Source organism: Scylla paramamosain, unplaced genomic scaffold (assembly GCF_035594125.1).
Source record: "Scylla paramamosain isolate STU-SP2022 unplaced genomic scaffold, ASM3559412v1 Contig14, whole genome shotgun sequence".
Lineage (NCBI taxonomy): Eukaryota > Metazoa > Arthropoda > Malacostraca > Decapoda > Portunidae > Scylla > Scylla paramamosain.
In genome coordinates, this window is record NW_026973679.1 from 30,001 (window position 1) to 57,500 (window position 27,500).

The window sequence follows — 27,500 nt, forward strand, 5'->3', positions numbered from 1 at the left end:
AGGCAAGGTGCAAGCACGGAGGCACAGTTTCGGAGAACAATAGGAGGGACCCAATCAGGTCCATAAGCCTTCCAAGGGTTAGGCCAGTGAGGGCATGGAAAACATCACTGTGAAGAATTTTAATAGGTGGCATGAAGTAGTCAGAGGGTGGAGGAGAGGGAGAAACAAACCCTGAATCCTCCAAGGTAGAGTTTTTAGCAAAGGTTTGAGCAAAGAGTTCAGCTTTAGAGATAGATGTGATAGCAGTGGTGCCATCTGGTTGAAGTAGAGGAGGGAAAGAAGAAGAAGCAAAGTTATTGGAGATATTTTTGGCTAGATGCCAGAAGTCATGAGGGGAGTTAGATCTTGAAAGATTTTGACATTTTCTGTTGATGAAGGAGTTTTTGGCTAGTTGGAGAACAGACTTGGCATGGTTCCAGGCAGAAATATAAAGTGCATAAGATTCTGGTGATGGAAGGCTTAAGTACCTTTTGTGGGCCACCTCTCTATCATGTATAGCACGAGAACAAGCTGTGTTAAACCAAGGTTTAGAAGGTTTAGGACGAGAAAAAGAGTGAGGAATGTACGCCTCCATGCCAGACACTATCACCTCTGTTATGCGCTCAGCACACAAAGACGGCTCTCTGACACGGAAGCAGTAGTCATTCCAAGGAAAATCAGCAAAAAATACCTCCTCAGGTCCCCCCAACTAGCAGAGGCAAAATGCCAGAGGCACCTTCACTTAGGGGGATCCTGAGGAGGGATTGGAGCGATAGGACAAGATTGAGATTGTGGTCTGAGGAGCCCAACAGAGAAAAAAGGGTGACAGCATAAGCAGAAGGATTAGAGGTCAGGAAAAGGTCAAGAATGTTGGGTGTATCTCCAAGACGGTCAGGAATACGAGTAGGGTGTTGCACCAATTGCTCTAGGTCATGGAGGATAGCAAAGTTGTAGGCTAGTTCACCAGGATGGTCAGTGAAGGGAGAGGAAAGCCAAAGCTGGTGGTGAACATTGAAGTCTCCAAGAATGGAGATCTCTGCAAAAGGGAAGAGGGTCAGAATGTGCTCCACTTTGGAAGTTAAGTAGTCAAAGAATTTCTTATAGTCAGAGGAGTTAGGTGAGAGGTATACAGAGAAGAGAGGCTAGAATGTATGGGTTAGGTCAGTAGAGTGGAGGTCAGGTCAGGTCAGGTCAAGTCAGGTTTGGGTTATGTTAGGTTAAGTTGAGTTTGGCTCTGGTTTGCTGGAAGAGAACACAAGTTAGAATGCTTGTTTGGATAAGAAAGAAAAATGCAAGGAGGAGGAGGAGGAGAAGATAAGAATATTACAATAGGAAATAGATTGGGAGGAGGAGGAGGAGGAGGAGGAGGAGGAGGAGGAGGAGGAGGAGGAGGAGGAGGAGAAGGAGGAGGAGGAGGAGGAGGAGGAGGAGGAGGAGTGCATCAACAGTTATAAAATGCATATGAGAAGGAATAAGAATACAGTAGTGATATTTAGTTCTCTCTCTCTCTCTCTCTCTCTCTCTCTCTCTCTCTCTCTCTGGGCAGTGGTGTTTCTTGATTGACTGGCATATATCTATTGACAATTTCATGCGGCACAATTGAGGAGAAACAGATAAAGTTTCTTAGCATCACCATCCCTTTGAAGGAAATCTTTGAGACACAGAAAATAAATAGAAAACACAGAGGGAGGGATGAGAGAAGGAAAATAAGGGAGGAAGGCAGGGAGAGGAAAATAGACAGAGACATTCCTGCTGTTGTCTAACCTCTTTGAAGGAAATCTTAAGAGACGCACAGACACACAGCTCACAGAAGACAGTGCTGGAATAAATGACAGGGAGAGAGAGAGAGAGAGAGAGAGAGAGAGGAGAGAGAGAGAGAGAGAGAGAGAGAGAGAGGGGGGGGGGGGGGGGGGACGAGGAGAGGTAAGGAAAGAGGGTATGAGAGAAATATCAAGAGACAGGTCGGAGAGACACGGGGAATAAACACACAAAGAGAAGAAGAAAAGGTAAAAAAATTCTCAGATACTAACATCAAATATTAACTAACCTAACTCAGTCCACCTATTGATTATAAACAGATATTACAAGTGTTCTTCCTCCGCAGGGCTTCTGTTCCCCCGCACCACCACTGAGGAGGAGAAGCAAGTGTGTTCGGAGGGCAAGAGGAAGCTGTTCTGTGACGATTTTGTCAACAACGGAGAAATGTTGCGTCTCTTCCCTTCTTGTCCTTCTAGTTTCAAGGCTAACTAGTGATAATAGTAACGTTAAGGACCAAATATAGGACTTGGTGTCACAAAATGCACACACAGAGATAAAGACACATTATTACAGACACACAAAGGCCTGCCTGCTTCTGTATTTCCACCTTCCTATGACTTGAATTCCTTCAAGAGGGAGGTTTCAACACACTTATACTTCAATTTCTGACTACTGCTTTGGACCCTTTTATGAGACTGGCATCTCAGTGGACATTTTTTTATTGGATTTTAGTTGCCCTTGGCCAGTGTCCCTCCTACATAAAAAAAAAAAAAAATTTTAAAAGTCAAAGAAAAGACATGGCACTGCAAAATGTAGACAAGGCTGAAATATAACCATGGTATTATAAAACATAGACTAATGATAATAGTAACGTTAAGGAGCAAATATAGGGTTTGGTGTCACAAAATGCACACACACACAGAGATAAAGACACATTATTACAGACACACAAAGGCTTCACTTAAATGCTTCACTTCCTTATCCTGACTATTTTTTGAGGTGAAATGTTTCCCCACGGTTATAATAGTAATCAGGACAGGACAATAAATAATGGGTTCAAGCATTGCAGTTAAATTTAGAAAGGAGAGTGATAGATGACTGGAACAGTCATCTATCCATTGTCTGTGGGGTTAATAAGCTTGGGTAAAGAGTATAGGGGAATTTAAAGGACGTTTAAGAGACGGAGTGTGAGGATAAGGTGTGTCAGCGCGATTCAAGTAATTCAAACCTGTCTGAGTTGATTCCACAGAAGACTCTTAAGATATTATATTGCTGAAGTGTTCCTAGGGTTATTAAGATTGGGTAAAGAGTATAAGGGAATTTAAAGAGTGGATAAGGGAGGGAGTGGAGCGATTTGATGTCATACAGACCAAAGCCAGGTTACAGAGGGATTTTATCTTTTAAAGGGGGCGACTCTGTTTCCTTGACCGAGTGACGAGGGAGAAGAAAAAAAAATAAGGAGACATCAGCCACTGAACCACAGGGAGAGGAGTGAAGGTCCTTTCTCACTGTTCCCTATATAAGACACCATACACTCTAGAACACCAGGCCAGAAATCAAGAAAAACGTGCTATTACAATATAGGTGAAGCTTAAGGACACGTCAGTAATTCAGCAGCAGACAATATTTCACAACTCTGCTTCACAAAACTTCTCGCAACGCAACCGGAATGTTTTAGCATGTTGTTCTTGTTTTGCTGTAGTTAAATGAATTACAGAATAAACAGGGAAGATAGATTTTTTCTTTTTTACCCAGAAACATAAAAACGTACATAATTTATACTAGAACCTGATAAAAATTAAGAAAGATAAGACGCCAGATCGTTTGAGGATACAAGTTTCTCTTCTGTTATATAAAAATTACAGAACAAACAAGAATAGATGGATTTTTGTGCTAGTCATGAAAATGCCTTTGAAAACCTAAATAACAGACCAGAACATGATAAAAGTTCAGATAAGACGCGGGAAGATATGATAACACGGATTCCTGTTGTGTAATAAGTTGAATTACATAAGAAACACGTAGAGCTGGATTATTTTTTCCTAGAGTCACGAAAATACCTCTGAAAACCTAAATAGATCTCTAGAAATTTATAAAAGTTAAAATAAGACGCTGGACCATTTGGTAACACGAATTTCTGCTCTGTACTAAACTGCATTACAAAACAAAAACAGTAGCTAATATCGAATACATCACATCACATTCTATTTCCCAAATCACGCGTGGCAGCTTCCTATCTTATTAGCAATGCCAGTGTGTTCACCAAAGGCCGTGATTCTGTTGATGAGTGACAGGGAGACCAGAACACTTAGACAACTAATGGGACTTGCGGTGGCTGGGATAACGAAGCGCGAAGTAACTTGCTAACGAGTACTGTAGTGAGGGCAAGACAACATCCTCCCTCCACTTAGCCACTGCACACATTGAATGGCTAGGGAAAGTATCGTAATTATTCATTTTTAGTCGGAAGAAGGACGGTCATCAGAGGAATTCCGTAGCAGAAACTCCTACACAGCGACGCATTTCCTTCAATAAAATCCAAACCACTGCAAAATAAACCTTCAAAACTCCACACAAAACAAATAAACTAATCTACCTCCTATGGCTAATATTTGAGCGTCATTCACTTCAGGACATTACAAAACATAAACAGAATGTGTGTATGTGTGTGTGTGTGTGTGTGTGTGTGTGTTTTACATTTCCAGTAAGCATTAAGTTTATTAAATTTGTCTCTCCCAACTTGATCTAAACTTAAAGACAATTAAAACATCAATTTTTACATATGGCTGCTTTCCCTCCTTGTGTGTGTGTGTGTGTGTGAGAGAGAGAGAGAGAGAGAGAGAGAGAGAGAGAGAGAGAGAGAGAGAGAGAGAGAGAGAGAGAGGCTAGCAGTTTGTTTGTATGTTGTGTGTGTGTGTGTGTGTGTGTGTGTGTGCATAATTTCTCTCTTGTCTAGCCTTTTCCCCCACCCTGTATAGGCCTAAGTTTTCCTCTATAGGCTCAGAACAAACAAACAAATGAATGAATGAGAAATATCCAATTTAAAGCTACAATTATTTTCACCTCTTAAACTAAACAGGAAAAAAACACTGATATTTTCATTAAGATTATCAAAGTTTTTATTTCCTCACACCACACACACACACACACACACACACACACACACACACACACACAAGGGTTTTTTTTTAAGTATGTTTGTTTTTTTCATAATTTTCCTTTTTTTTCATTTTTTCGGAATCTTTTGCACACAAAGTTTTTTTTTAAGTATATTTGTTTTTTTTTTCATAATTTTCATTTTTTTCCATTTTTTTCGGAATATTTTGCACACACAGTTTTTTAAGGTATATTTGTCTTTTTTCATAATTTTCCTCACTTTTTTAATTTCTTCATAATCATTTGCCTCTTATCATTCAGCTTAAGTACATTTGTGGTCTTCAGTTTAATGAATTTATTTTATTTATTTATTTTCTTTGACAAATTCATACAAAACAACAACATATTTTAATTATTTAAGTTTTTTTTTGACAATATTGATACAACTTGAAATATTTTACTAAGACAACTTGAAATAAAGAATAGATCAAACACACACACACACACACACACACACACACACAGTCTCTCTCTCTCTCTCTCTCTCTCTCTCTACAAGTAATAGTTTCATATGTGTGTGTGTGTGTGTAGGTTAAGTTTATAAAGATCATGACCAGTATTCTGTATGTATAAAGATAAGCTTAATTATACTGTGTGTGTGTGTGTGTGTATATGTAATGTACGATTTTTTATTGCACTCAAACACACACACACACGCACACACACACAGAGAGAGAGAGAGAGAGAGAGAGAGAGAGAGAGAGAGAGAGAGAGAGAGAGAGAGAGAGAGAGAGAGAGAGAGAGAGAGAGAGAGACTCTCTCGCACACACACACGCACACACACACACACACACATATTAAAGAAATAATCGCTAGTCTCTTATCACCAAAACACACACACACAGACACACACACACACACACACACACACACACACACTTAAGTACACGTTTGTTAAGTAAATAATTACAGAAATATTTAAGTACCGGTTGAAATAATACTCGTTTTCTATGACACACTTTTTTTTTCTCTCTCTCTCTCTCTCTCTCTCTCTCTCTCTCTCTCTCTCTCTAAAGTAAAAAAAATAAATGCGTTTTTCTTTGCAATATTGAAAACAAACAAACAAATAAACAATTAAAACACACACACACACGCACACACACACAAAATAGTAGTAGTAGTAGTAGTAGTAGTAGTAGTAGTAGTGAAGATTAAAACTTAAACGAACTAATCCTGACTACTTGGAATTATAAGTGTTAGACGGAATGGAACGCATGCACGCACGCACATACACACACACACACACACACACACACACACACACACACACACACACACACACACAGCCTCGGAAATTATGCGATTAAATGCTGTCACAATAATAATAATAATAATAATAATAATAATAATAATAATAATAATAATAATAATAATAATAGGGACAATAATAATAGGAACAATAATACGAAAGAAGAAGAAGAAGAAGAAGAAGAAGAAGAATGAAAATAATAATAATAACTTTCTCTCTCTATGTAAGGAAAAAGTACACACACACACACACACACACACACACACACACACACTTATACTAATATATACACATCTCAATGGAAGAGAGAGAGAGAGAGAGAGAGAGAGAGAGAGAGAGAGAGAGAGAGAGAGAGAGAGAGAGAGAGAGAGTGTGTGTGTGTGTGTGTGTGTGTGTGTGTGTGTGTGTGTGTGTGTGTGTGTGTGTGTGTGTGTGTGTTTGAACAAGTAAGGTTAGGTTAGGCCTCGCTGTGACCTTCCTGTGACCTTTCTGTGACTAGATTGACCCCTCACTGAATGCTGTGGCCCTGGTGAGGTCACTTGCTGTGGTGTTTGTTTGTTTGTTTGTTTGTTTGTTTGGGGCTGTGGTTTTGTTTCTTCCTTTGAATTCTTTTGTGCTGGTGATGGTGGTGGTGGTGGTGGTGGTGGTGGTGGTAGTAGTAGTACACACACACTCACACAATCTCTCTCTCTCTCTCTCTCTCTCTCTCACACACACACACACACACACACACACACACAGATTCACCAGCTGCTCACAAATTGAGTCATTTCAGAATTATGGCAGTCTGAACATTGTAACAGTCATTTAGAGATTAACCAGACCCTTTACAAGCTGCCCAGGCCTTCCACAGGTTAACCAGACCCTTTACAAGCTGCCCAGGCCTTCCACAGGTTAACCAGACCCTTCACAAGCTGCCCAGGCCTTCCACAGGTTAACCAGACCCTTTACAAGCTGCCCAGGCCTTCCACAGGTTAACCAGACCCTTCACAAGCTGCCCAGGCCTTCCACAGGTTAACCAGACCCTTCACAAGCTGCCCAGGCCTTCCACAGGTTAACCAGACCCTTCACAAGCTGCCCAGGCCTTCCACAGGTTAACCAGACCCTTTACAAGCTGCCCAGGTCTTCCACAGGTTAACCAGACCCTTCATAAGCCCACCAGGCCTTCCACAGGTTAACCAGACCCTTCACAAGCTGCCCAGGCCTTCCACAGGTTAAGCAGACCCTTCATAAGCTACCCAGGGCTTCTACAGGTAAACCAGACCCTTTACAAGCTGCCCAGGCCTTCCACAGGTTAACCAGACCCTTCATAAGCCCACCAGGCCTTCCACAGGTTAACCAGACCCTTTACAAGCTGCCCAGGGCTTCCACAGGTTAACCAGACCCTTCACAAGCTGCCCAGGCCTTCCACAGGTTAACCAGACCCTTCATAAGCTACCCAGGGCTTCTACAGGTAAACCAGACCCTTCACAAGCTGCCCAGGCCTTCCACAGGTTAACCAGACCCTTCATAAGCTACCCAGGGCTTCTACAGGTTAAGCAGACCCCTCACAAGCTACCCAGGGCTTCCACAGGTTAACCAGACCCTTCACAAGCTACCCAAGGCTTCCACAGGTAAACCAGAGCCATTACAAGCTATCTAGGGCTTCCACAGGTTAACGAGACCTTTCACAAGCTACCCAGGCCTTCCACAGGTTAACCAGAACCTTTACAAGCCCACCAGGCCTTCCACAGGTTAACCAGGGCCTTCAGAAGCTACCCAGGGCTCCCACAGGGGAGCCTTTACAAGCCCACCATGCTTTCCACAGGTTAACCAAAACCTTCACAAGCCCACCAGGCCTTCCACAGGTTATCCAGACCCTTCACAAGCTACCCAGGGCCTCCACAGGTTAACCAGAGCCTTCACAAGCTACCCAGGCCTTCCACAGGTTAACCAGACTCTTTACAAGACCACCAACCTTTCCACAGGTTAACCAGACCCTATACTAGCCCACCAGGCCTTCCACAGGTTAACTATACCCTTCACAAGCTACCCAGGGCTTCTACAGGTTAACAAGACCCTTCAAAAGCTACCCAGGGCTTCCACAGGTTAACCAGAGTCTTCAGAAGCTCCCCAAGCATCACCACAATCTTCCCAGAGTCACCACAATCTCCCCAGAGGCTCCACAATCTCCCCAGAGTCACCAAAAGTCCCCCACAGACTCTACAATCCCCCCAGGGCCTCTACAAGTTATCCCAGTCCACCTCCTTGCTTCTGGCCATATCTTTACCTAGAATAAAGCCAGGCATTAAATCAGATGGCATTTCTGTGTGATGTTCAATGTTACAACAAGAATTTATGGCCCATTTTGACACCTTGCCTTGCTGGTAATATGACAATACCAGGGTCCCCTCGTCTGCGTCCCGGTGCACTGATGGTCCGTTGATGTCCACCCATGGATGGCCGAAGCAGCTGTTGGGGTGCAGAAGGTTAGTGGGGTGTTTTTTGGTGTTTTTTTGGTGTTTTTTTGGTGTTTTGGTGTGTTGTGGTGTGTTTTTGGGTGTTTTTGGGTGTTTTGGTGTGTTTTTGGATGTTTTTTAGGTGTTTTGGTGTTTTTTTTTTTTTTTTTTTTTTTTTTTGCATAGTGATGATAAGCAACAGCACAGACTCACACAGCCAACACACAGCCACCAGCACTGCAACACACCTTCACACACCCACACAGCATCACTCAAACACAGCCACAGACTCACACAGACAACACACAGCCACCAGCACTGCAACACACCTTCACACACCCACACAGCATCACTCAAACACAGCCACAGACTCACACAGCCAACACACAGCCACCAGCACTGCAACACATCTTCACACACCCACACGAAGACCACAAACACACACAGCATCACTCGGACACAGCCACAGACTCACCTATAGTACACAGCATGTAGTATAATGCCAGTGAGGTAGCTGATGGCACACAGGACAGCAGAAATTATGATGAAAGTGTCGTATTTGAAAGTGTCGTATGATGAAAGTATTTGTCGTCCAGCCAGCAGATCCCCAAGGCAAGCATCACTAGGTTCTCGATGAAGGCTAGGACTAAAAACAACACCTTTGGGGGGGTAGGGGTGAGATAGCAGCGATGGGGGGAAGGGAGGGAGAGAATGAAAAATTTGTGTTAGCTTAAGTCATTGAATACTGCTTCAATATCAAACCTAACATGACTTAACCTAACTTAACGTAACTTAACGTAACTTAACCTAACCCAGCCTGACCTAACCTCACTGCAGCCTCACCTGTATCACTACGGTTGAATGACGACGCGCCCTCTGCTTTTTGACAGCCGAGGGCCTCTCCAACCTGAAGTACACCAGCGTAGAAGCAATGGTGCCAAGGAAAACGTAGAAATATGGACGCAGGTACATGAAAAAACACTGGCAACAGTAAAACGGTGTGCGTACTGGCAACACTGAACTGCGGGTGAAAGAAAACGGGGTCTTTTAATGTGTTGTTGGGTTTTTTTTTTTTTGGTTTTTATGGGTTTTTATGGGTGTTTTTGGGTGTTTTGGTGTTTTAGTGTGTTTTTGGGGTGTTTATAGGTGTTTTTTGGTGTTTTGGGTGTTTTTGGAGTATATTTGGAGTTTTTTTGGTGTTTTTTGGTAATTCTTGGGTGTTTTTGGTGTGTTTTAGGGTGTTTAAAGATGTTTTTTGGTGTTTTGGGGTGTTTTAGGGTGTTCTGGGGTGTTTTAGGTATTTTGGGGTGTCTTTTAGGTGAATTTAGGTCTTTTAGGTGTGTTGTGAATTATAGTGTTTGTTTCATAGTGTTTAGCTTGTGTGTGTCCTTGTGTCACCTGCCCCACACACACACACACACACACACACAAACACACACACACACACACACACACACACACACACACACACACACACACACACACACACACACACACACACACACACACACACTCACCTCTCCTCCAGCTTGAGTTTAAACACCAGCACCACCACAAAGTGTACACCCAACACCACAAACACCTTCCACGTGTGTGCCAGGGTGAACACCGTACAGGCAATGGCGCGGGACACCACCTGCGGACACATTATTATTATTATTATTATTATTATTATTATTATTATTATTATTATTACTACTACTATTATTATTATTATTATTATTGTTACTATTACTATTTGAAACTCATAATTATACCTAAACACACACACACACACACACAAACAAAAATTAAATTAATAAATAAATGAATAAATAAGTGAAAAAAAAATTTAAACCCCAAAATTTACTTATAAGATAAAAAACACCATCAAAATTCACAAGCAGATCAAAAAACACCCTTAAACACCCCAAAAAACACACCAAAAACACCCCAAAACATCCTTAAACACACTAAACACCCCAAAAATAACCAAAAACACCAAAAACACCCTTAAATATCCCAAAAATACCCAAAAACACCCTTTAATACCCAAAAACACCCTTAAATATCCCAAAAACGCCCAAAAAACACCCTTAAACACCGTTCTATACCCAAAAACACCCAAAAACACCCTTAAATATCCCAAAAACACCCAATAACATCCTTAAATACCCCCCCAAAAAAACACCCTTAAATACCCCAAAAACACCCTTAAACACCCTTAAACACCCAAAAACACCCCAAAACACCCAAAAAAACACACACAAAACCCAAAAAAACACTTTCATAAACCCAAACACACTTAAAAACACAAGATACACAATTAAACCGGCCCTAAGAACCATACCTGGAAGAATATTGCGAACAGGAGGGGCAGTGCGTTTAAAATAGTCAGCCCTCCAAGTTTGGAGAACCTGTGGTAGGATGTGAAGGATCAGGTGAGGGACACAAGGGAGATGAGGACAGAGAACACCGGTTTGGAGAGCTGTGTGTTGTGGCCCAGTGGTGACAAAGACAGGATGCTGCCCAGTGTCACGTCCTTAACCTGTTGTGGGAAAGTTGTGGTGTTAGTTGTGGTTGTAGGAGGAAGAGGAGGAGGAGGAGAAGGGGTGGAGATGATGGAGTGGTTGTCTTGGGTGTTTTTTGTGTGTTTTTGTGTGTTTTGTGATGTTTTTGGGTGGTTTTGGGTGTTTTGTGGTGTTTTTGGGTGTTTTTAGGGTACTAATGGGTGTTTTTGTAGTTTTTGAGTGTTTTTGGGTATTTTTGGGTGTTTTTGGGGTGTTTCAGTGTGTTTTTTGGTGTTTTTTAGGTGTTTTTGTGTGTTTTGGGATGTTTTTGGGTGTTTTAGAGGTGTTTTTGGGTGTTTTAGGGTGTTTCAGTTTTTTTTTTTTTGTACTTAAACCAAAACACCCCCACACACCCACAAACACCCACAAACACACACACAAACGCACCTGGTCCAACTCAGTGTAATGCGTCCCAACGATATACAGCTGCAGAATTAACTGAAAGGCCGACTCGAGTGTGGCCTCCATGACGTTGGTGATTGCGACCCTCATCTGCATGACATGCTTAAGGTCATAATATTTTCTGATCTCCATGTCCCTCATGTGGTGCCGGTAGGTCTTGGTAGGCCCGTAGGGGGGGGGGGGGAAGCTGTTGTACGATTTCGAGTCCACCTGTAAGAGTGCCTGCGTTAGTCCTGGGTGGGTCTGAGGAGATGTACAGTGCGCCTGGTGTTGTTTTTGGGTGTTTAATGGTGGTTTTTGGGTGTTTTCGGGGTGTTTTTTGGTGTTAAATGATGGTTTTTGGGTGTTTTGGGGCATTTAAAGGTATTTTTGGTGTTTTTTCACTAGGTTATGTTAATTTAAGGGGTAACTAAATTAGAAAATGGGTGTTTTGAGGTGTTTTTTGGTGTTTTTGGTGTGTTTTGGGTATGTTTTTGGGTGTTTTGGCTAGGTTAGTTAAGTTAGGGATGGATGAAATAGAAAATGGGTGTTTTGAGGTGTTTTTACAGTGTCTTTGGGTATTTAAGGGTATTTTTTTAATTTCTGGGCTAAGTTAAGTCAGGGGTGGATGAAATAGAAAATGGGTGTTTTTGGAGTGTTTCTGGGTGTTTTTGGGGTGTTTGAAGGGGACTGAGTGTTTAAAGGGTAAAGGAAAATTAATAAGTATGTTTGGGTGTGTTTGGTGGTGTTTTGGGTGTGTTTGGAAGTGTTTTTGGGGTGTTTTTGCGGTGTTTGAAGGGGACTGAGTGTTGAAAGGGTAAAGGAAAATTAATAAGTGTGTTTGGGTGTGTTTGGGGGTGTTTTGGGTGTGTTTGGAAGTGTTTTTGGGGTGTTTTGGTGTGTTTTGTGGTGTTTGGAGGTGAATAACAGTGTTTTTTTGGGTGTTTTAGTGTGTGTGTGTGTGTGTGTGTGTGTGTGTGTGTGTGTGTGTGTGTGTGTGTGTGTGTGTGTGTGTGTGTGTCAACATCATACCCCAAAGATTTCAAAATACACACACATACACCCATGCACACAGAAAAATTAAATATATATACATCAAAAGTGTAATAATAATAATAATAATAATAATAATAATAATAATAATAATAATAATAATAATAGTAGAATATAACAAGCTACTATTGGGGATTTATTTAATAGTAGTAGTAGTAGCAGTAGTAGTAGTAGTAGTAGTAGTAGTAGTAGTAGTAGTAGTAGTAGTAGTTCTACATAACAATACTAATATACTGAGAGAGAGAGAGAGAGAGAGAGAGAGAGAGAGAGAGAGAGAGAGAGAGAGAGAGAGAGAGAGAGAGAGAGAGAGAGAGAGAGAGAGAGAAATTAAGTAAAAACAAACAAACAAACAACAACAACAACAACAACAACAACAACAACAACAACAACAACAACAACAACAACAACCTAACCTAACCAAACCCCAACCATTTAAAAACGCCCCCAACCTGACCTGACCCAACCCGACCCGACCCGATCCAACCTGACTTGACCCCAGTACCTTGCGCTGTGAAGGGGGGAAGAGTGAGTTGCTGGACTCAGAGGCAACCCCCCCACTGGCGGGTTGTGCCTCTCTTTGTTATCAACCTGGGGGGGAGAGGGGGGTAGGGGGCAAGGGGGATAGGGGGCAAAGGGGTAGGGGGGGTGTATGTTAGCTTGAGTTAAGTTGGATTACAGGAATTATTACTGTTATTATTGTTATTTTTGTTATCATGGTGTGTGCGAGAGAGAGAGAGAGAGAGAGAGAGAGAGAGAGAGAGAGAGAGAGAGAGAGAGAGAGAGAGAGAGAGAATTTTAAGTAAGTTTTCTCAATATCTACCTTCCCTCCCTCCCTTCCTCTCTCCCTCCTCCTTCTCCTCCTCTTTTAACCTCACACACACACACACACACACACACACAGAGCTCCCACAAAAAAAAAAAAAAAAATAAATAAATAAAATAAACAAAACAAATAAATAAAAATAAAATAATTAAATAAATTAAAAAAAAAAACACCTATCAACTCAAACTAAAAAAAAAACCCTATCCACTTGGAAACTCCCACCCAAACACCCTTAAACACTAAAAAACACCTTAAAATATACAAAACACCCCAGAAAAATATTCCAAAAACACCCAAGAACACCCTTGAACACCCCAAAAACACACCAAACACCCCAAAAATATTGAAAAACACTCCAAAACAAACCAAAACACACCCAAAAAACACCCCAAAAACACCCAAAAACACCCCACATACCCAAAAACACCCCAAAACACCCCAAAACATCCAAAACACACCAAAACACCCCAAACACACCCAAAAAGCACCAAAAACAAACCAAAAACACCCCAAAACGCACACATTCACCCCAAAGCACCCCATAGACAGTACATACCCCAACCTCCTGCATCTGACGCACTGTGACGTTCATGTGCTTCATCTGCGCGTAAGTATTTTCGAGGTACGCCATGACGGGGGCCAGGGGGGTGAGAAATATGAGCGTTTACAACGATACACGCAAAAACGAAGGTGGCAGTTTGAAAATGGGAAGGATATCTTGCTGCGTCACATGAATGTACAGATTCCAAGTGGACAACAGGGTAATTAGCAGCAGGATGAAGAAAACGGTGAGTAGGAAATTGATCTTGTCTGGGTTGTCTGTTAGGTTGGCGAGGAATCCTGCTTCCTGGGAGAGAGAGGGAGAGAGAGGGAGGGAGACATTGAGGGGTTTTTAGAGAGATGGGTAAATGTGTGTGTGTGTGTGTGTGTGTAGGGTGGTTTTTTTGTGTTTTTTTGTGTTTTGGGGTGTTTTTGTGTGTTTTGGATGTTTTAGAGTGCTTTTTGGGGTACTTTTCAGTGTTTTTTGTGTGTTTTTCAGTTTTTGTGTGTTTTTGAGTGTTAGTGGGGTATATTTGAGTGTTTTTGTGGGTGTTTTGTGAGTTTTTGTGGGTTTTGTGTGTTTTTGTGGGTTTCTGAGTGTCTTTTTTGTGTTTTTTGTGTGTTTTTGGACATCTTGGGATGTTTTATGAGATGTTTTGGGGTGACAAAATGTGTTTCTGGGTAATTTGGGTGTTTTGGGGTGTTACTGTTTGTATGTGGCTGTCTGGGTGTGTTAGTATGTGTTTCTTGGTGTTTCTTGTGTGTTTTTGGATGGTAAAGTGTGTTTAAGTATCATTTGAGTGCATTTTGAGTTTATTTCAGCCTTTAACATATAGTTCAACAAACAAACACACACACGCACTCACCTCCTCCTTGCCATCCACCAGCACCACCATCTCCTCGGACAGGGAATGATTAGCACTCGTCATGTTCCTCGTCCCCACCACATCGGAGTCATTGATGCTCTTCAGGTAATCTTGATGGTACTCCACCGCCAGCAGAATGTCGGTGTACACGTCTAGGTAGTAAAAAAACCGACGGAAGCAGAAAACAAGAGAGAAAGAACCAAAAATTCCAGCAGTGGCGTTGTGCTCTCGTCGACTCGTACATGGCCTGCAGCTGAGCGCGGGCCTTCGAACTGGCCTCTGTCGTTCCCAGTTGCACGCGAAGACACATCTCCGCGCTAGGCTTGGTTGAGTGCAGGAGCTTCTCGCACTCCAGCACGCACACCACTGCGTTGTCGTACTGCCCCAAGTTGTTCCGTTCGGTGTAAAATTGCAGGAGTGTTTCGCCGTTTGTCGCCTTGCAATGCACCTTGCGGACCAGGCTGTACTCGAGGAACCGCTGCACAATGTCGTACCTGTGGGGTTGCTTTGGTTAGGTTAGGTTTGGTTTGGTTCAGTTTGGGGTGTTTTTTGGTGTTTTTTTTTTTGGTGTTTTTTGTTGAATTAAAGTCTTTTTGGGTTTAAAAGTGTTTCTGGGTGTTTTGAAGTGTTTTTTGCTGAGTTGAAACGTTTTTGGGTGTTTTGGGGTTTTAAAAGTGCGTTTTTGTGTGTTTTTTGGGTGTTTTTGTTGAGTTGGTGTTTTTGTTTGGATGTGGAGTTTTAAAGATGTTTTTTTTGTTGTTTTTGTTAAGTTAAAGTGTTTTGGGGTGTTTTTTGGGGTTTTGAAGGGTGTTTTTGGGTGTTTTTGTTAAGTTGAAGTGTTTATGGTTATTTTTTAGGGTGTTTTAGGGAGTTTTGGTTAAATTAAAGTGTTTATGGGTGTTTTTGGGTTTTTTTGTGGTTTTAAAGTGTTTTTGTGTGTTTTTGTTAAGTTGAAGTGCTCATGGTTATTTTTTTGGGGGGTTTTAAAGGGTGTTTTTGGGTGTTGTTGGAGTTTTTGTTAAGTTAAAGTGTTTATGAGTGGTTTTTGTGGTTTTAAGGGGTGTTTTGGGGTTTTTTTTGTTAAGATAAAGTGTTTATGAGTGGTTTTTGTGGTTTTAAAGGGTGTTTTTGGGTGTTTTTGTTAAGATAAAGTGTTTATGAGTGGTTTTTGCAGTTTTAAAGGGTGTTTTTGGTGTTTTTTTTTGGTTTTTAAAGGGTGTTTTTTTTTGTGTGTGTTTTTGATAAGTGCAAGAGTATTATGTGTTGTTCTGTAGTGATCCTAATCTTCCTTCTCCTCCTCTTTTACAAACCCTAAGCCTCCACCTCCTCCCTCACTCTTCTTCTTCTTCCTCCTCCTCCACCTCCTCCTCTTCCTCCTTCTGTACAAATTCTAAATCTCTTTCTCCTCCTGTTATAAGCTCTAAACCTCCACTCCTCCTCCTCCTCCTCTTCCTGTACAAATTCTAAATCTCTTTCTCCTCCTCTTATAAGGTCGAGACCTCCACTCCTCCTCCTTCACTCACTCACTCACTCCTCCTCCTCCCTCACCTGCTGGCATTGATGGCGTAGTAAACAGGCGTATAACCGATCTTATTGCAGCGGTTAATATCAACGTTCCGCTCCTCCTCCAGCTAGGACGTCATCAGGAGCATATCAATTACCGTCACATTTCCGTTCTTGGCCGCCATGTGCAGAGCTGACCCCCCGCGGTTATCGACGAGGTTCAGACGTGTGCCAGCATTAATCAGCTGTTGAACGCAGGCCAGCTGGTTGTTCCGGATCGCGACAAACAGCGGGGTTTCACCTTGGTTGTTGCGTACGTCTGGTGATACCTTGAGGTTGTGAGGTTAGGTTAGTTTGGGTTGTGTAGGGGTAATAACACTCCAAAACATCCCAAAACACCCTTAAATATCCCTAAAACATACCAAAAACATCCCAAAACACCCTTAAATATCCCTAAAACATACCAAAAACATCCCAAAACACCCTTAAATATCCCCAAAACATACCAAAAACATCCCAAAACACCCTTAAATATCCCCAAAACATACCAAAAACATCCCAAAACACCCTTAAATATACCCAAAACATACCAAAAACATCCCAAAACACCCTTAAATATCCCCAAAACATACCAAAAACATCCCAAAACACCCTTAAATATCCCTAAAACATACCAAAAACATCCCAAAACACCCTTAAATATCCCTAAAACATACCAAAACACCTTAAATATCCCTAAAATATACAAAACATCCCAAAACACCCTTAAATATCCCCAAAACATACCAAAAACATCCCAAAACACCCTTAAATATACCCAAAACATACCCAAAACATCCCAAAACACCCTTAAATATCCCCAAAACATACCAAAAACATCCCAAAACACCCTTAAATATCCCTAAAACATACCAAAAACATACCAAAACACCCTTAAATATCCCTAAAACATACCAAAACACCTTAAATATCCCTAAAACATACAAAACATCCCAAAACACCCTTAAATATCCCCAAAACATACCAAAAACATCCCAAAACACCCTTAAATATCCCTAAAACATACCAAAAACATCCCAAAACACCCTTAAATATCCCTAAAACATACCAAAACACCTTAAATATCCCTAAAATATACAAAACATCCCAAAACACCCTTAAATATCCCCAAAACATACCAAAAACATCCCAAAACACCCTTAAATATCCCTAAAACATACCAAAAACATCCCAAAACACCCTTAAATATCCCTAAAACATACCAAAACACCTTAAATATCCCTAAAATATACAAAACATCCCAAAACACCCTTAAATATCCCCAAAACATACCAAAAACATCCTAAAACACCCTTAAATATATCCAAAACATACCAAAAACATCCCAAAACACCCTTAAATATCCCCAAAACATACCAAAAACATCCCAAAACACCCTTAAATATCCCTAAAACATACCAAAAACATCCCAAAACACCCTTAAATATCCCTAAAACATACCAAAACACCTTAAATATCCCTAAAATATACAAAACATCCCAAAACACCCTTAAATATCCGCAAAACATACCAAAAACATCCCAAAACACCCTTAAATATCCCTAAAACATACCAAAAACATCCCAAAAAACCCTTAAATATCCCTAAAACATACCAAAAACATCCCAAAACACCCTTAAATATCCCTAAAACATACCAAAACACCTTAAATATCCCTAAAATATACAAAACATCCCAAAACACCCTTAAATATCCCCAAAACATACCAAAAACATCCCAAAACACCCTTAAATATCCCAAAAACATACCAAAAACATCCCAAAACACCCTTAAATATCCTAAAAACATACCAAAAACATCCCAACACACCCTTAAATATCCCTAAAACATACCATAAACATCCCAAAACACCCTTGAATATCCCTAAAACATACCAAAAACATCCCAAAACATCCTTAAATATCCCCAAAACATACCAAAAACATCCCAAAACACCCTTAAACACCCCAAAACAACCTTAAACACCCCAAAACACCCTTTAACACTCCAATAACATCCCAAAACACCCTTAAATATCCCCAAAACATACCAAAAACATCCCAAAACATCCTTACACACCCAAAAAACAACCTTAAACACTCCAAAACACCCTTTAACACTCCAAAACACACCCCAAACACCGCAAAACACATTCAAAACACACCCTAAAGCACCCTTAAACACCCAAAACTATCCGCAAACCACTGCAAACATCCAAAAAACACTTTTAACCATCCCCAAAACACCCAAAACTACCCCAAAAAACACTGCAAACACTCCAAAAACACCCAAAACCCCAAAAAACACACCAAATTTCCCTAAACATCCAAAAAACACCCCCAAAAAAAACACACTAACCTCCGCAACACACCCCAAACACTACAAACACCCCCAAAAACACCCCAAAACGCCCCTAAGCACCCCTTCAGGGACAGAAGCCGATGCATCATGTTCGGGTAGCCTTGCTGGGCAGCCAGGTGGAGCAGGGTGAAGCCGTCTGACCTGGCCGCGTCAAGAGAACACACGGCAGTTTCTTCAATGACCCGAACTATGCAGAGACCAACCTCCTCACGAGATATTATCCTCCAGTCCTTGTCTGTTGGGTTAGGTTAGGTTAGGTTAGGTTAGGTTAGGTTACGTTAGATTGGGTTGGGTTAGGTTAGGTTAGGTTAGGTTAGGTTAAGCTAGGTTAGGTTAGGTTAGATTAGGTTAGGTTAGGTTAGGTTAGGTTAAAGTAGGTTAGGTTAGGTTGGGTTGGGTTAGGTTAGGTTAGGTTAGGTTAGGTTAAGTTACGTTATGTTAGATTGCGTTAGGTTAGGTTAGGTTAGGTTAGGTTAAGCTAGGTTAGGTTAGGTTAGGTTAGGTTAAGCTAGGTTAGGTTAGGTTAGGTTAAGCTAGGTTAGGTTAGGTTAGGTTAGGTTAGGTTAGGTTAGGTTAAGCTAGGTTAGGTTAGGTTAGGTTAGGTTAGGTTAGGTTAAGCTAGGTTAGGTTAGGTTAGATTAGGTTAGTTTAGGTTAGGTTAGGTTAGGTTGGGTTAGGTTAGGTTAGGTTGGGTTAGGTTAGGTTAGGTTAGGTTAGATTGGGTTAGGTTAGGTTAGGTTAGATTGAGTTAGGTTAGGTTAGGTTACGTTAGGTTAGGTTAGGTTGGGTTACGTTAGGTTAGGTTAGGTTGGGTTAGGTTAGGTTAGGTTAGGTTAGGTTAGGTTAGGTTAGATTGGGTTAGGTTAGGTTAGGTTGGGTTAGGTTAAGTTAGGTTAAGTTAGGTTAGGTTAAGTTAGGTTAGGTTAGACTGGGTTAGGTTAGGTTAAGCTAGATTAGGTTAGGTTAGATTGGGTTAGGTTAGGTTAGGTTAGGGGGTGTCTCTCTCTCTCTCTCTCTCTCTCTTACTCTCAATACATACTCAATCTCTCTCTCTCTCTCTCTCTCTCTACCTCACAAACACACAAACTCTGTCTCTCTCTCTTTTTTTATGTTTCTGTCTATATATTCCTCTCTCTCTCTCTCTCTCTCTCTCTCTCTCTCTCTCTCTCTCTCACCTTCAGCAGAAAGAGAGGCGTTCTCCTGCAGCAGGGTGTTGACAATACTAGTGTGGCCGGCAAAGGTGGCCAGCCCCAGTGGAGTGCGGCCCAACCGATCACAAGCATCCACCTGTAGAAGAGGCGGTGGTGGTGGTAGTAGTGGTGGTGGTGGTGGTGGTGGTTGAAACAGTGAACATGGCTGAATAAACTGTCTCTCTCGTGGATGTCAACAAAACTAAGTTAATTTGTGTTTTTTTCAGTTGAATGATGAAATGTAATTGTTTATGAAGGGCAGGTAAGTTTGGTTTACTGTGCTGGTCAGGGGGGCTAGGTGGGGGGCAGTCAAGGGTGCCAACATAACACAAGGGTCTCACTAAAAGCCTTTCTTCCTTCTAGTTGAAATGGCAAGGGTTTTCAAGGGTGTTTTTAAGGTTCTAGTGACAGATTAACAAGATTTCTACATTCAAAAGGCTCTATTTGAAGTGGCAAGGGTTTGCAAGAGTGTTTTTATGATTCTAGTGACAGATTAACAAGATTTCTACATTCAAAAGGCTCTATTTGAAGTGGCAAGGGTTTTCAAGGGTGTTTTTAAGGTTCTAGTGGCAGATTAACAAGATTTCTACATTCCAAAGGCTCTAGTTGAAGTGGCAAGGGTTTTCAAGAGTGTTTTTATGGTTCTAGTGACAGATTTACAAGATTTCTACATTCAAAAGGCTCTAGTTGAAGTGGTGAGGGCTTTTCAAGGGTGTTTTTAAGGTTCTAGTGACAGATTAACAAGATTTCTACATTCCAAAGGCTGTAGTTGAAGTGACAAGGGTTTTCAAGGATGTTTTTAAGGTTCTAGTGGTAGATTAACAAGATTTCTACATTCCAAAGGCTCTAGTTGAAGTGGCAAGGGTTTTCAAGGGTGTTTTTAAGGTTCTAGTGGCAGATTAACAAGATTTCTACATTCCAAAGGCTCTAGTTGAAATGGTGAGGGTTTTCAAGGGTATTTTTAAGGTTCTAGTGACAGATTAACAAAGATTTCTACATTCCAAAGGCTCTAGTTGAAGTGGCAAGGGTTTTCAAGGGTGTTTTTAAGGTTCTAGTGGCAGATTAACAAGATTTCTACATTCCAAAGACTGTGTAGTTGAAGTGACAAGGGCTTTCAAGAGTATTTTTAAGGTTCTAGTGGCAGATTAACAATATTTCTACATTCCAAAGGCTCTACTTGAAGTGACGAGGGTTTTCAAGAGTATTTTTACAGTTCTAGCGACAGATTAACAACACTTCTGCATTATCAACCCCCCCTCTCTCTCTCTCTCCCCACACACTCACAGACAAGCCCCGAACAAGGAGGTCAACCACCAGGTCATCGTAACCCTTCGATGCCGCCCAGTGGAGGAGAGTTGATCCCACGTGGAACTTCAAAATAGGCTCCACCCGTTCCAGTCCTCTCTCGGTGCCTGTGTGGAGGGTTGGATTGCATTAAAAAGGGTCCAAGGGGGTTTTAAGGGTTCTAATCCTATTCAAGGGGAGTTTTAGGGGTTCTGATCCTATTTAGGAGAGTTTAAGGGGTTCTGAATCTGTTTTTCAGTCTGTAAAGGGAGTTAGAAGCGTTATTATTACTTCCTGTGCCTAAAAAGGGGATTACTCATGCTAAAAATGGTGTTTAATCCTATACTTGCGCTTATAGATGAGATAGGAGGTAATAGAGAGGTTTCGGCTGTGTTTAATCCCATTCCTACATCTATAGATGACATGAAGGGGGTGAATTTGTGATATATAGGGTAATAATGAGGTTTTAATGGTGTTTTTTTTTTTTTTTTTTTTTTTTTTTATGTAGGAAGGATACTGGCCAAGGGCAACAAAAATCTAATAAAAAAAAATGCCCACTGAAATGCCAGTCCCTAAAAGGGTCAAAGCAGTGGTCAAAAATTGGTGGATAAGTGTCTTGAAACCTCCCTCTTGAAGGAATTCAAGTCATAGGAAGGTGGAAATACAGAAGCAGGCAAGGAGTTCCAGAGTTTACCAGAGAAAGGGATGAATGATTGAGAATAATCCTATTACTGTGCTTATAGATGAGATAGAGGATAATAAAGAAGTTTCGGCTGTGTTTAATCCCATTCCTACGTCTATAGATGACATAAACCTAACCTAACCTAACCTAACCTAACCTGACATATTCTCACCTCTCACGAACTTGTACCATTCACGGCCACCTTCCATACCTTTCTCCCTTAAAGATTGAATCACTCTCCTTTCACTCTTCACTTTAGCATTCATTATCATTCGTCTTGTCAACCGCTGCTGCTTCACATACGCTGTCCATGCATTCAGATACTCATTCTCTGCCTCATCGCTTTCATGCCTCTTTTTCCTCAGCCATCTACACTGTCTACTCATTCTCTTTTGCTCCTTCCTAGCTGCTCTGATTTCATCATTCCACCATGGTTTACATACATTCTTTCTTCTACCTACTCTCACAAACCCTATCTGGTTCTCAGCAGCACCCCTCACGTCCTCAACCAGTTTCTCATTCAGATGCTCCATGTCATGCACACTTTCATCGTCCCAGCTTCTCTCACTCAGATCAACCTGAAAGTTCTCCCACCCTACATCTCTCAGTCTCCACTTCTTTTTCTTACTTGCCACTTTCACTTCATTCCCACCCTGCATCAAGCACTCCACAACCAGCATGTTGTGATCGGACACAATATCAACCAAACCATCCTCATCTATCCACATGTGCGACACAATTTCACGCATTCTTCCATTCACCAACATGTAGTCAATTGCCGATTCCTGTTCTCTTGCACTCCAAGTCACACGCCCCTCTGCCAAAGTAACATTCAGATTTTCCAGCCCCAGTTCATCAAGGAACTCTCCAAGCATTTCACCATTCCTGTTCACCTGTTCCCCCAGTATTCCCACATGTGCATTCATGTCACCCATAACTAGCACTCTCTCCTCTCCATGCTCTCTCACAACTTTCTTAAGTATGTCATACTTCCTCCTATTTTCCCTCTCTGCTCTTTCACCCATGACAGTCATGTACGCTACCACCAGTACCACCTTCTCTGGTCTGCCACGACCATCCATGCATTCCACTCTTACTGCAAGCACATCCTCACTACTTGTACACTCCCCCACATCAATCTCCTCTACTTTCAGTCCTCTTTCTTTCTTGTAGAGTAGGGCTACGCCTCCTCCCAGTGTTTCCTGTGCCTTACGCCCCTTTCCAATCATAACGTACTCGCACCCCTCCATTCGTACATCATCTCTCAGGTGAGTCTCAGTGAGCCCGACTGAGTCAAACCTCCACTCCCTGAGCTCCTTGCATACATCCTCAAACTTGCCCACACCCCATCCTCTCACATTCATACAGCCAATCTTCACATTTACTTGCCTGGTTAGTCTCTTTTCTTTCATGTTTGCTGACATCAGTGGGTCCTCCTCATCATGCGTCGTCCACACAACACACCTGCCTCGCCTTCATCCACTCGGCCAGTCGACGTCCTCGCCTCTCATTCACGTTGTGGTTGAGGTGGACCCCGTCTCTCCCGAAGAATTTGTCCTGGTCGAGGATCCCATCCATGTCCAGGAAGCTCATGTTGCCCTTCTTCTCTGTCATCCATTCCATCTTGACCTTCATGAGTTCCATGCATATCTTGCGGTTCGTTTCTCTTCTGACCCTCTCATGCTGCACTCCTTCCCGTGGGCGCTGCAGGACCCCCACCACAGCCACACACATCTTCTCTTCTGCTGCCCTCACTGCTTCTATCACTTCCTTTACTGTGTCTTCAGCACCTGCCTCTACTAAGTTGTTGCCTCCTCCTTGGACAACTAGCAGGCTTCTCTCTTCCATTTCTTGCACTTCTTGCTTGACTTTCCTCTTGACGTCTTGGATCTTAGCACCTCCCATGCTGGTGCACTCAATTTCCCTTCTCACAAAGTCGGGAGTCTTCCTTACCATGCTGTCTCCAATGACACGTACTGGGGCTTTCTTGACTACCATTCTCTTCTTCCTTGGGCGTCTGTCTGTTCTGGCCACTTCCACCACTTCTTGCCGGTCTTTTCTCTCTTCAGTCTTCGTCGTCTGTGCTTCTGCCTCTTTCATCAGGTTTTCTGTCTGGGTGCTCTGCTCCACTCTCTCTTCTTTTTCTTCATCCTGGTTCCTCCATTCATTGAGGCTCTTGCTCAGGCATTCCCTGCAGAGGAACACCAGAAGCTCGAACCCCAGCGCCTTCATGTTGGCCTCCCTCATGCCCACACAGGCTACATGGAACCAGGCCATGCATCTCTCGCATGCCACAGCCCTTTGCCTGTTCGCCACACTCTCCTCGCATGAACCACACGCGCTCATCACCATTTTCAGGGTATTTCAGCACACAGGCAAGAGAAACAAACCACAAAACTCAGAGAAAACTCAGAGAGCAAAGCAAAGCCACTTGTACACACTCGGAGCGGAGGGGGCCCATTGTTATCTTGATCTTGATCTTGATGGTACAGGTGGCACAGGATCACTCCTGAGCCAGGCCTTTGGATCGGCAACTCCTGTAGAAAGGGGGAAAAAAAAAAAAGAGAAACGAACAGCATCCTCTATCCTAATTGTTCATACACCTGGCACGCCACATTCTCTCCAGAAACTCTTTCACCGCCTCAATCATCCTTTCATTGGCCTCTCTACCCAGTCCCAGCAACAACACCATCCATTCCTTTCCTGTCTTCTCCACTCTTTCATTCCTATCATGCCCTAACTCAGTCAGTATCACTTGCATCATCGGTTGAATAACTCAGTCATTCTGTCTATCACTACCTCCCCACCATTCTTGTAGAACTCATAGGGTATATCATCTGGACCTGCTGCCTTGCCATTCTTCTGCCTTCTCACACACCTCTCCACTTCATCCCTACTGATTCTTTCATCCAGTTCATCTGCATTCTTCCTTTCCAGTGTTACACATTCTTCTCTCACACTAAACATTATTGTTATCTTTGTTAATCTTGATCTTGTCCTTTTTTCCTGCATGCTTTCTATCAGTTACTCTTTGGTTCTGTTAATTTTTTCAACTTAATATTTTCATTCTTGTTAATATACTACTGTTGTTGTTGTTGTTGTTGTTCTTGTTGGTATTGTCACTTCTTCTACTGTTCTTGTCACTATTATCATCATCATCATTGCCTTGCTTCCTCACCACACATACACACACACACACACACACACACACACACACAGAAGAGAAAATAAAGAAAGCGTTTACATTTGAGAAAAAAAATTTTAAACGCCAATAACTTCCACTACAGCCTGTTAAACTATCCCTGGAGCCTTGAAAACCCCAATAACTTCCACTACAGTCTGTTAAACTATCCCTGGAACCTTGAAAATGCCAGTAACTTCCACTACAGCCTGTTAAACTATCCCTGGAACCTTAAAAACCCCAATAACTTCCACTACAGCCTATTAAACTATCCCTGGAACCTTAAAAACCCCAATAACTTCCACTACAGCCTGTTAAACTATCCCTGGAACCTTAAAAACCCCAATAACTTCCACTACAGCCTGTTAAACTATCCCTGGAACCTTGAAAACCCCAATAACTTCCACTACAGCCTGTTAAACTATCCCTGGAACCTTGAAAACCCCAATAACTTCCACTACAGCCTGTTAAACTATCCCTGGAGAGAGAGAGAGAGAGAAGAGAGAGAGAGAGAGAGAGAGAGAGAGAGAGAGAGAGAGAGAGAGAGAGAGACTGAGAGAGAGTCTCTCTCTCTCTCTCTCTCTCTCTCTCTCTCTCTCTCTCTCGGAGGGGAGAGGGGAAAGGTGGGCGTGAATGGAGCGTTCGTGGGAGTGCAGATGATGGGCGTGGCTAACCCGCTTGTGGCAGAACGGGCACCTGTAATGCACCAGCTCAGGTCAGGTCAGGTTAGGTCATTGTTAAATCTTTAATATATATATATATATATATATATATATATATATATATATATATATATATATATATATATATATATATATATATATATATATAGGAAGGACACTGGCCAAGGGCAACAAAAATCTAATAAAGAAAAATTGCCCACTGAAATGGCAGTCCCATGTTAATTTAGTCTTACCTATGCTTATGAAACAGCTAAATAACATGTTAAGTAGGCCTATATCATGCTGGAAAAGTCAATTAGACCTACTGTGCACCTGTTGGTGAAGAAAACAGATCTACTCTTGGCCTACCTGTGCCCAGCAGAGTTAACAGGTAAACATCATAGGCCAGAAGTCATGATGTGTCAATTAAGCCACACCTCCTTTCTCACCCCCACTCCATATCTGCCTCCCCATCTTCACTCCTATTTGTTTCTTTGTTTCTATATTTCTTATACCCCCCTCCCTATTTTCTCCATATAATTCTCCTCTCTCTCTCTCTCTCTCTCTCTCTCTCTCTCTCTCTCTCTCTCTCTCTCTCTCTCTCTCTCTCTCTCTCCTCTCTCTCTCTCTCTCTCTCTCTCACTGTAAATATGTATGAAGGAGGTATGAGAAGTATGGTGGATGGGGAGGGGGAAGGGAATGCGGATGTAGAGGGGGAGAGGAAGAAGGCAAGCCCAAGATTTATGTCAAAGGTAGCTGTAGCCAATAACAGCTGCCATGAAAAAAACGATCACAGGTATTGCTTTTGTTAGAAATATAGATAGAAAAGCTGCTTCATCAAGTAGGGAGCCATCTGTACATATATAGACCCTATTTATCAATATGATATAAAACTCATTTTTTATATGTAAAATAAAAAAAATAAAAATAAATTTTTTTTTTTTTTTTTTTTTTTTGAGGGCGCAGTTTAATGGCAATCCTGACAATAACTGTAAGAAAAAGGTATTGCCAGAGGCTGTTGATAGCACTGTAGAGAAAGCTTGACATTAGAAAGTGGTAGTTTAGCAAGAATGCCACCAGCTAGTTCATATATAAAACTATTCTGTTGATCAATACACTGCTATGATGTAGTTTTGGCACAGTTGATCATTCTGTTCAATTTTAAAGAAGTGGTTTGCCTGATACAAACTATCTGCCTTTAATGTGATGCTACTTCATGTTTTTTTTTTTGGGGGGGTGGGGAGGGGGACAGTGATCCTGGCACACATTTCAGATGAAGGTAATTTCCACTTCTTTGTATTTGATCAGATAACAAAAACTAATATTGGCAGTTTGTGGACAATTGTACTGTGTTCAAAGGTGAACAGGCTTTGCTGTATTTATGTATCAAAGCGCAAGAATTAGAACATATTCAGTGAACAGGAAAAAAACACCTCTATATTGGTGTCAAATAACTAGGTTTCCTCTATATTAAGCAATTAGTGAGTTGTCATTAAGATACTTTGGAGATTAGATGAAATGTAACAATAATTGAATTTGGAAGTGTCACAAATCAGCAGTGGGCATATTAGTTGTCATATCATTGGTGTGATTTTGTTTTTTGCCTACTATCAGTTACTCTGGTTTGTTTGTTGACTATTGCCTTCTTTTTAAGACTATTTGTGAACTTTTACATTCATTCTGATATCTCAACATTCACAAGAGGTATGCAATTTTGTTCCACAAGCTTGCCAAGCCTGGCACTATTTTGTTTGACAAAACCACTGCTCCCCAAGAAATAGGAAAGGTGTTTCCATGAAAGATGAT

The 27,500-nt window shown here is 41.7% G+C and overlaps 1 protein-coding gene and 1 pseudogene across 1 annotated transcript; both read right to left on the reverse strand.

Moving 5' to 3' along the window:
* The window catches only part of LOC135097204 (uncharacterized), a 42,588-nt pseudogene extending 19,325 nt beyond the window's left edge, over positions 1 to 23,263 (reverse strand).
* LOC135097214 (uncharacterized) lies at positions 21,167 to 24,605 on the reverse strand. Its single transcript, XM_063998987.1, has 2 exons — positions 23,241 to 24,605; positions 21,167 to 21,297 (listed from the first exon to the last, which is right to left on the reverse strand). The coding sequence occupies exon 1, from the start codon at positions 24,201 to 24,203 to the stop codon at positions 23,292 to 23,294; it is 912 nt and encodes a 303-aa protein (XP_063855057.1). The 5' UTR covers positions 24,204 to 24,605; the 3' UTR covers positions 21,167 to 21,297; positions 23,241 to 23,291.
* Between the last annotated feature and the right edge of the window lie 2,895 nt (positions 24,606 to 27,500).

What these genes read in the sequence shown, in the direction of transcription:
- LOC135097214 (XM_063998987.1), bottom strand. Translation starts at nt 24,203, where the DNA reads ATGGTGATGAGCGCGTGTGGTTCATGCGAGGAGAGTGTGGCGAACAGG.